Here is a 10,945-nt window from a genome sequence, read left to right on the forward strand (position 1 = left end):
TTTTGTAATTGCAGGATTAAGTTTGAATTTACAGATTTAAGGAAAGCATATGAGTTTGTGGGCAACAAAGAATCCTGTATTGGAGTAATTTGGGCGATCAGTGCTTAATAGTAACATTTGTTCCGCATAATGATAAATTTCATAGTATATACGCATAAACGACTGGGAGAAATAAACATTCCCAACCTTAAAAAACAATGAAGTGAAAAACATTTTGTATCATAATTTTTGTTACGAAGCACATCAGCGCTCATTGGCAACTTGAAAATGCAAATCTTTTTTGACTTTAGTTTTACTTGTGGGACTGCAAGTCTTAAAATTTCCGCGTTCGGTATTGAGGCAGTTGGTGTACCTGTATCGTAGGTTATTTTTTGCGGTGATCTAACCCGGAGATAACGCTTATTTATCCTTGCCTCTAGAGAAAAAAAGAAGCGGACAAGCCGCCTAAGCCGCATTCCTCCGGATGCAGCAGCGATAACTGGCAGCCGTTTCAGTGGCGATTTTAGCGGTTTTAAGTTGGCTCTGTGAACCGAAGAAACAAGGCCATGTCGACCTGAGCCCGCGGAACAATGCCGCCAAGAGGATTTCTGAAGAAGTGACGCACGTTTTCGTCTGTGACCTGGCCAAGTTTTGGAATTACCTCTGCTTTCTCAGCGCTTGGTTAACAAACGAAGATTGGAGTCTTAACAAGCTGTGAACGATGCACGGACAGAAGTGGACATTGCTTTCTTTAGTGCTGCTGGCCGCCGCCACATTTCAAGCGGTGTTTTGTGCGGATAAGCTGGTTTGTCAGTTCAAGCCGGTGTTTGCCACTGCTGAAGGTATGTGGAATGTAGGCTAAGCGCGCGGGTGTTTTTTTACATACCGACTTATGGCGACATCTTTTAAGGTTGGCCAACCGATTAAAACCGAGTTTAGGATGTTCTAATGTTTAACAAAACTCCCTATTTATATTTCACGAAATAAAAACGCTTATATTTCATAGGCCCGACGGATATAGCCTAGTTCTCTTCTATATAATAAAATGTTATTCGTACGAAGTTTGCGACACTACAATAATAAACTAACCTCGTACCGTGCTAAATGCTAATCTTTTTCCAAGGCATTGAGTTACTATATAATTAGTTGCTGTCAATGTCACCTGATACTGCAAAACTCGGTGCTTATTTATTAAGTTAGTAGTTCCCACTATTCTATACTCTCACATATCTTTTAACCCCTTTGGCTGCACAAAAAACTTAATTTGAATACAACGTTGCAAACCTTAAAATAACAATCGCCTTTACAGGTACATTACTGAACACAATCTTAGTAATATATAAAGACAAATTGTACTAAATTCTTGACAAGCTTTCGCCCAACCATGCTTCATCAGGATAAAAATTGTGTCTTCATTTATCTTATGCACTGTCACCTTATTCCTCTATTTAAATCTTAACACATCGTCCCTGTTTTAGGGGATGCACCCCCTCCCCCGCCCCCAACTACGTCACTGCTGGGGAGGAAGGCGGGGGTGAAACCGACCCACTGTTGCGGGGGAAGACCCTTTAACTCCGACCTGAGCCTTTGTTGTCTGGGCAAGGTTCTCAGTCAGACGCACAGAAAATGCTGTTTGGATGGTTCTAACGTTCCTAAAGCAAGCCGATGGTGAGTTTAAAGCAGAATTTGTCGTTCTCAACTTTAAACCAAAGGTCGGTCGACAACCTTTTCACAGTCGCGGGTCAAAAACAAATTAATGAAGAAAGATCTCTGCTGGCTGACTAAATTTTAACTAAGAATTATGTTATTATTAGTAGAAATATCTAAGCCCATACAGAAGTAGTTATCATAAAACGTCTAACGAAAACCTCCAACCATTATGCTCCACAGTTAAGTTATTGAAAAGTGTAGTTTTTAGGTTTTATTAGAACAGTTGTAAATCTGGCCGAACTAGGATTATTCGCAATGAAAAACAATATAATGATGTTCGAGTATAGGCATAAAAGCGTTCGCGCGAACCACAACATAACATGTTGTTTGAATAATAATTAATACTCCTTGCGTGTCCCTATTTGAATTTACGTGACAATTTTTGTTGAATATAGCTGATTGAAACAAAGTGCTTCGCAAATTTTAAAAATATTTAACCGCCAAGTTGTAGGAAAACAGGTTTAAAAAAAAACGAACACTGTTATGATTCACTTTCGAACTAGTAAAGTAGTGTGGGGGACATTCCCTGTAATAAACACATTTATATTGTATGCGTGCAAGTCGCTTGTTGTCGCCACACATCGCGTGATTTACGACTTTCAATCAGTGAAGAAAACTCTAAATGTACAGAGCAATACACCCGACGAATTACAACTCGTTCACACCAGGATAAAACGAACAACAAACGGCGTAAATCCTTGTCAACACGAATTAAAGGTCGTCTTTGACGGCATCGTAACCAACTGCCCGTTAGGCTTTGTATCATTTGTGTTTCATATCAACGAACAACGCGCGTGGGTGCATTGTTGGAAGCCCTATAGCCTACACAAATGACTCAAGCTTACGGTTTGACGCCAGCATGCTTTTTACTCCGGGCGACCGCGAATAGGCGGCCGATTTTCGAATCCCGCCGCCGGCTATGCCGAGTTAACGCTATTGCTCCGCGATCGAGCATCATTGCTGGAGATCAATGGGGTCGGGTTTACGCTTAACTAGAAGTTAATCGCCTAATGTTAGGCGCGCCGCACTTGCTTGCGCCAGATTGTGTCACGCTGCTGTACAGTAGGGCCTGGGGAGAAATCTCACACGCCTATCTCCAGTGTTAAACGATGCCCATATGACTATATGTTTTGCTTCACCATTGGCGTGAGAAATTTTGCATTTTCTTTCGTCCACGAGTGCAGGGTTTCTTTCTTGACTTACTTGTATTCCAAGTTTAGTTCCCAGCATATACTCGTTCCAATAATTGCCCGGTAATCACGGTACGACATTTGCTTGTTTTGATCGGCTCTTGGTCATACTTGTTTATTTTTCGCAATTTACTGGAACAAATCTAAAGTATTCAAACAGTTGTGTCAATATACTTTGTTTATCTTAATGAGAAATTACCCTGTTATGCTCATGCGAATTTTTGTAACGGAGAAGCGGACAAAGTCAACTGTTAATATTTTACGTGTCGAAAGTCACTTGCCACTATATTATTTTTCCTAAATTATTGTACTAAACCACTAAGGCCAGATATTTTACATTGAAATTACTTACAAGTTCGTATTTTGAGAATCATGGACAACTTGGTTTGCTATATCCGCGGGTGTATTGGCTTAATGGCCTTCCAAACGCTATAGCATAAGGTGCATATATTATACACTTCTGCGTTGCCCTGACATTTCTATCAAAATATACCAGATCAGTCGAAATTTTTCCTGATTAGGTTAGGCACCGCATAGGATCACGTAAGCAATATAAATCCGCGGACACTTTTTCGGACACTAAATAATCCCGGGAGGAGAAACAAAACACTGAAACTCTTCTGTTCCCATGCAGTCGTTGCTACCCTACTTCGACGTGGCTCGTCCAGCAACTGGAAAAGCTCTCCGACCTGGAGTTTGAACTGACAGCACTGCTGGAAAACCTTGACCGCCAAGTTTCCACCATGAAACAGTTAAGTGAAGAACAGTTGTGCAGATTGCGTCGTGTAGGGATGACTGTTGATATCGGATCGCTGCCGATACCCGAGGCCAAATGGTAGCATGAGTACTCGTCCGATAGTGGAGCAGTATCGGTGTCGATCCGATACTAATTTATTATCGGAATTTTTGACATGATTTGCGATCTAAGGCAGCAATTTTTATCTTGAAAATTAATTTTATTTACTATAGAAGGGTAACTATAGGTTTCCTAACATTCAGCTAATGTTGGCGTAATATCTTTGAAACATTTTGACGTAATTACCTGTAAATGTTATAATTTAATCTATTTGAATTTTTTTGCCCAAAATATCTGGTGTCGGTTTCGGATTACAATGTAAAGTATCGGACATCTCTAGTCATGTGTCCTGATATTTTTTTTCATTATGGTCAAAACATCAAGACACTTATTTTCATAGATATGGTAAAATTACTTTTTGTGTCAACCTAAGAACATTAAAGTGACTAGAAAAGGACACCAACGGTCAAACGTGTGTATCTATCATGGCGGAAACCTATAATATGATTTTTTCGCCTAAAATAAATAATGGGGGGGGGGGGCGGTCGTTACACAGCAATAATACCTTGTACTTACTTTTAGGCAGGCGACTATAGCTGCAAAACGTTTTTTATACTTCGTTTGTTGATTTGGAGTAGACTGGAGAGTTAGAGTACACTATAAAGAAAACCTTTTTCGAGTTTTTTATTTGCGTGTTGTTTTATCGGCCTTCAGACAAGTTGCTAAAGTAATATTTGTAATTATATCGAAACGCTGTTACCACAAACCAAGGACACAAGTCAGACTTTATTTAAAGCACCAGTACTGTTCTATGATTGATTGTTACAACAGTCACAAAAACATTTTTAAATCATACATTACTCTGGTGGGAGGAGTACCGTCTATCGTGCTACATCGCATTGCCAACATTTAATGAAAGACACACGAACATGCATTTAACATATGTAATGTATCCCTTCTGAAGCTTCTTTTTTACCAACGATTACGGCTTACGCATCAATAGTCCACCGAAAGCCATCGCAGACTAACCGAATGGAGCCTGTGTAGCTCAGTTGTTAGATGGCCGGAGACATGGCCGGTATGGCCGGAGGTCGTGAGTTCGAACGTTGTTTTTCGAGCCTTCTTTTCTTGCATCATTCATCAACAGATTCGGCTTTCGGTGTGCTCAATTTTTAGCTATAGTTAAACCCTGTCGCTTTTTTGCATCGAGTAGACTACAAATCATTTAGTTCCGCACACTGACTCCTGTCTTCCTTTCCAGGAAGGTGTTATCCAAGGAGGAGGTCCTGGGTGTCCTGGATGCAAGAGCGAACCGGATGTTTCAAGCGCTCATCCAACTTCTCGGCATCGACAGGAACCAGGCTCCGGGAGAAGTGGACGACATCATCGCCATGGTAACGCTCTTCTTTGTTTGTTGTTATTTCAATGACAAGAGATGTATCTGAACAACATTCGTTGTGTTAACCGTGTGCAAATACAGTTAACACAAGACATGAGAGAGTTGCGTTTTTTCATGTATATTTAAACGTGGCGATACCTTCTGTGTTATTTCCAAAATAAGTACTATTTACTAAATGTTGATAATTTACATGGCACGATTTTAAGACAAACATCAATGTAATATGGCTGCTTCGGTTTAAATGTTCATTCTGCGGATCAAAACACAGATAAAATAAATTATAGAAATGAATTACTCTTAGGTGCATTAGTTAGTTTAAAACTTTTACATGTTATTTAAAAAAAGTACTACTATAGTATTACTATTCCTGACCAATCTATACTAAAAACCTTTGTAATGGCTGCAAAGTATTTGCACAATGGCAAGTCAGGTGGTGGAAACCATTCCTGCAATGTGGCATGGGAGTTAACTACCCTTTATGTTTTCTGCTCTGGTTAAATCAATTGAGAGTTCATTCAACGCAGTCGTTCCCAACCTTCGCTATTTTAAATTTTTCTACCTACCACACACATTTATAATGAAACCTAATTCTAAATCAGCTGCCATTGTGAAGTTGTGTATACTAACAGAATGCAGTGTTTATTGGCGTCATGCTTGATTTTCGATACGCTCCCGTTGAGCCTGTGTGGCCCAGCTTGTAAAGCGACGGTACCAAAAAGGCCGGAGGCCGTGAGTTCGACCCTTGTTACAGGCTAGTCGTTTTTCTAGCCTGCCTTGCTTGCATCATTGATCAACAGATGCATTTAGTCTGTTGAAAATTTACGGTGTGTATGAAAGCCGTTATCGTTCTTCGTTAACGTTTTTCAAAACGACTTTCGAAGGGCTACACGACTTCAAAAGGCTACACACAGTTGTCGAACATGTATGTGTGTCATTCTAATTAAGCTGTTCACAAAATTTGTGCTTCGAAAGATTGATTTTAATTTCTGATGAGCTGTTTTGCAAGTGAGAGTTGATTTAACGCACCTTCTTAAAACCTATAGATCCGCTTCCTTAACACGAACGAAGACTACACGGCGCAAGCGCGGAAAAACGCAAACCTCTTCGAGGAGAGCTTCGTCGGCCTTGTCGACATCACAAATGACGGCACCGCGTCCTCCGACGATCCCGGAGGAACAAACGCTGAGGTGGAGGAAGAGGATGTCCGTGAGAACCTCCGGAGAATCAAGAGGGAGATCGAACAGCTGGAAAGAAGCGCGAGAGCTGCTGAGGGTGTGTCGCAACAGGTTGGCCGAGCGTTGAAGTGTGCGTTTGGTTGTATATGTTTACGCAAGGGATGAGGAGTCGGTTTAAAATAACCCGAGTCGACTTTGGCCAAAAATGTTAATCGCGAGTCCGATTTCCGAGTCCGACTCCGGCCAAATGTAAGATTTTGTCGAGTCCTGCGTTCGGCTTAGACTCTATAGCTTGTATTTCACCCATTTACTTGACTGAAGTAAGTTGGATATTCAGCAATCCACTCATAGAAGTGTCATATAATTCATCCACCCACAACACATGATTGGAAAATAATCCACCATATGTTATTTCATCTTTACACTTTGAAGTTTGCGGTCTTATCAGCTTCAAAATTTGGTACTGAGCATGCGAACGTCGGACTCTGGACTAGGGTGAAATTACGTATAGCCTTACTCGAGTCCCGTATGTCTTGTGTTACTCTGCAGTCCTGGTTTACACAATTAGCAAGTTCCAAACCGGTTTGTCTTTTGGCATAACCTGAAAATACCACTGAAAATTGTTTGAATAAGACCTCTACAGGTATTAGTCAATACATGCCTACCCTTTCATCAGTTGTCATGTACAGTAGGCTAAAACTTGAGTATATCTATGCGGTAGACGTTAAAATTTGTTGTTGAAGCTTATTTTTAGGTAGCACATCCTGTATGTAATGTGTCATTTTCTAAATTAAAATATAAATAATAAACTTAGACTGATAACAATGTACCCCAATATTAAACACCTTCTACGAAACCAACCCTTATTTTCCCTAAACGGTGTATCTTTATGGAATACAATCCTAATTTCAACGTATTACGCGCATCTCTACTCCAGGTAAACCGGCAACTCGATGAAGAAGTGTCCACCTCCAAGAGCGAGCAAACGCGGAAGATCGTCCTGGAGCGCGATCGGATCCTCGCCGAGATCCTCTCAGAAAACCGGGTCCTCCGGAAGCTCAAGGATCGTCTCCTCGCCATGGAGCGCATTAAGAAGATCCTGGAGGCGGATCGGGCTCTTCTCGTCAACTTGAGAGGGATGCTGGACACGATCTTGGCCGAAGTCATCCGAATGGAGGCCGCTGAAATGGAGGAAGGCGAGTTGGATAGAAGATTCGGGAGCAGGAGCCGCAGGAGCATTGAAGAGGAAGAGAAATTGAAGATTATTAGCCGCAACAAAGCGCGGAGAAGTCCGAGTTTCCAAGCGGAGTCAATCGACCCTTTGCGCTTGCGACCCAGTGTAAGTTCCCAGGAGGAAGGCGAAGAGCAAACGACGGCCAACCCCCCAAACAGCGACGGGGCCGGGGGAAGTCCCGCTGTCAATTCTTCTCTTGAGTCGTCTTCATTAACAACCGCCTCCGCTTTGACACTAAACTCAACCATGTCGATTCTAAAACCAGCTGCAATAACAACAACCACACCGATGAAGACCAAGGCCTCAAAAACGCCGCGACCTTGCGACTTTTCCGCCTGGGAACGCTATGTCGCGACATTTGTGCGGCGAAGGGACCTCACCAAAATCGACCTTGGCGACCTCATGTCGCCTGTCGCGGGCGACACGCGCGACAATTTGACCCCGACGCGGTCAAGGGTTGAGCGTAGCTTTTTTGCGAACCGTTTTGGTGGCTGGTCGCTTTTAAACGATCGCGTGACGCCGCCGGTTCGCCACCGACGCAACGTTTCGGCGCGACAGGAGAACGCAACGCGACACGTTTTCGTGTCGCAGCGACTGGAAATGTCGCGCCAGTTTCGGGCAAGAGCTTTCAAGTGGCTCGATTCGGTGGGCCGCAATTTTGACCGAAATGCGTTAAGGGAAAGAGTTCTGCCGCTGCTGCGAAAAAGTCAAATCAAATGATCTTGATATTCACATTTCCGGGTCACAATTGCCCAAGCTTAGACGCCGATAGAGGGTTAAAGGTGTTATGATTTGGTCGTTTCACCAAGTTACACTTTTTGTGGCGATATTAGGCAAGGAACAATGAAACGTGCAAAACGCTTAGGGTGAAATACTCTAATTGCGCCCAGAAGAGCAAAACGTAGTGTTGTTATTTGAAGCTTACCATAAAGCAGACCGATATGTCGGACAATTTGAATCCAAACTATAAAAACCACCTTTTTTATTGGGCCAGAGTTTGAGTTTTGCGAAATAAGCTGAGAAATTGCCTTCAAACTATAAATAGCGGAATGAACGGATCTAAAGAGAACCGTAATAGGGCACAATAGATACAGAAAAAGCTCGACCTAGTTTTCATATTTGTTCTGAGCGGATTAAGCAGTAAACTGAGCCGGCGCTGGGCCTTTCTAACCTCAACTGGTCGTGCCTGGTGCAGTTTGATCGGCTCGTATATATGGGCAGGTATTTAGCGCAACTGCCGTCTGCGAATGCCGGTTGTTGATGCTAACTTGCGATGGTTAAGCAGCGCAACACAGGCTAAACAAACCGGTTCATCCGGTTATCGAGATCCTTGTATACCGCTCGCTCTCGCAGATTCTCACGTCTGGCATTGTTTCGAAAATCGGTGAAAACCATATTAACGTAAGCCGTCGTTAATAAAAAAAAAACGATTTTCGCCGGTTTCTGGAAGTTCGCGAAAATCGGATTTCGTTTCAGTAAAACTCATTCCGTTTTTCAACGTATTGTAACGCGTCTCGGGCGTTAATCTTCACTTGAGTTACTGAGTACTAAAACGCCGTCGCCAAACTCTATACCTCAAGCCAAACCGACATGCTCCCGCTCTACAGCTATTAGCAATCCTGCGCTTAAAGCACCGAGAGGTATTATGCAAAACCTCTAACGCTTTGTGTTGGTTGCCGCTATGCAAAAGTATTTCGTTGTGCGAATTGCCAATATGCCACTAAACACTAATACACTTTGCATTTTCTGCGCGTTGGCAATCTTTCGTTCGTGAATCTATGCGTTTCTCGTCCACCACTCACTAGTTCTGGCCAATATGTCGATCGTAGTTTACAGCTTTTCAAAGGTATAGTTTAAAGGGAATTGTTGAATCAGTAGTTTGCTTTACAAGTGACAGTTCAGTACTATGTATTGTTACGGTTGTGCGAAATCTTGTTTCTACAAATTACAATTTCATTTGAAACCTTGGCACTTATTTGCATTCAAAGAGTTTGGATTTTACCCCAGATTTGTGCCGTTTTTGTGAAAGTGTGCCCTATTCCTTAAAAAAACACAAATATGATCGAGGTATAATTGTTGGATCCTTGTGAAAAAGAATTTTTAATTGTCGACTTCAAATGCACTGTCAAAATGTCTGACAAGTTGTTCAAGTTTTCGAAGGCTGAAAATGGTCTTAATTTAAGTTCTATCCATGAGCATTTTTTGCATGGCTCCTTCATTCTAATGTTTCGTGCTGTGCTTCAGCTATAATACTAATACTTCTGATCCATACTCCAATTGTCTTGTCGTAATTCAAACGGCGCATCGTCGAAGACATCTTGTCAATTATTTAACGAGGTTTAATTCTCCTTTAATACTAAAATAAATTTATCTTGTACTCTTGTTTTCCACTACTTCAGACGGCGACCCAATTTTTAGGTGAGAACCATAGGCTGAAAAACACTGGCCTACAATAACAAACGGACTTAATTAACACACCATTGAATTATGCATAAAATGTTTCGTTTATTAAATAATAGTTTCAGTTATTTTACTTGGTACTAAACGCGTATCACTTTTTTTAAGATTAGGTATGCGATATACTTTAAGTAAATAAATAGAAGTTGCGCCGTTCTCGTATGTTTTGCAACAGATTTTTTGCTTTTAGATGCCAATAGTCGAAATCCAACAAAAACTGTAGCCGATGTTTTGCGAATTTTTGACACTTCAAATCGTAAATCTACATTTCCATTTGAAGTTGCGAGATAACTCCAACACAATTGCTACAGCAAGTGTTTCAAGTGCCTTGTAGTTCAGTGTCGCGATCTGTATTGCACGCGCGGGCATGAGATAGCAACAAACAATAGGAGTCAGTGTTGTAATGACATTAATGACCTGTTTTCAATTGTTTGGGGAAAAATGACTTGACTTCAATAAAAATATAAAAGCCATAATAATTGATCTTTATATTTTTACTTGAATGGCTTTTATATTTTTATTGAAGTTACTAAAAAACCCGTGACTTGACTTGATTTAAGTGTTTTATACAAATGGCTAAGCATAAAATAAAATGTTTTCATTGGGCAGTTTTTTATCAAATTGAGTTGCTTATCTTAATTTTGCACGTAAAACAATTTGCTTGCTACAGCCTATGTTACGTTTACGTTATTTTTGAGGTTTGCTCATAATAATCGGAAAGCTTTTCCTAGTTTACGGTTAGATTTTTATAAAAATGGCTGGTCTTAGATTGACTCTAACTTGGGTTGTTAAAAAATGATGACTTGAATTTAAGTTTTTTACAAATTACTTCGTTTACAACAGTGGGTAGACTATAAGGAATGTGTATAGGAACAATACGTTGTATTGGTGAAACATATTTGACCTTAGCCGTTCTGCTGGAAGAAAAAACATTCTCACATTACGAGGTTTTCCATTAATTCCATGTTGGTTCGATTTTTCTTAATAAATATTTCATAAAGATTG

The 10,945-nt window shown here is 41.0% G+C and overlaps 1 protein-coding gene across 1 annotated transcript; it reads left to right on the forward strand.

The window, feature by feature from the left end:
* The first annotated feature begins 447 nt into the window (after positions 1–447).
* On the forward strand, positions 448–10,026 carry LOC146138591 (uncharacterized). Its single transcript, XM_083393918.1, has 6 exons — positions 448–821; positions 1,458–1,647; positions 3,514–3,630; positions 4,937–5,069; positions 6,118–6,360; positions 7,187–10,026. The coding sequence occupies exons 1-6, from the start codon at positions 701–703 to the stop codon at positions 8,201–8,203; spliced, it is 1,821 nt and encodes a 606-aa protein (XP_083250044.1). The 5' UTR covers positions 448–700; the 3' UTR covers positions 8,204–10,026.
* Positions 10,027–10,945: the final 919 nt, after the last annotated feature.

This window comes from Ascidiella aspersa, chromosome 7 (assembly GCF_963924565.1).
Source record: "Ascidiella aspersa chromosome 7, kaAscAspe10.2, whole genome shotgun sequence".
NCBI classification, from domain to species: domain Eukaryota; kingdom Metazoa; phylum Chordata; class Ascidiacea; order Phlebobranchia; family Ascidiidae; genus Ascidiella; species Ascidiella aspersa.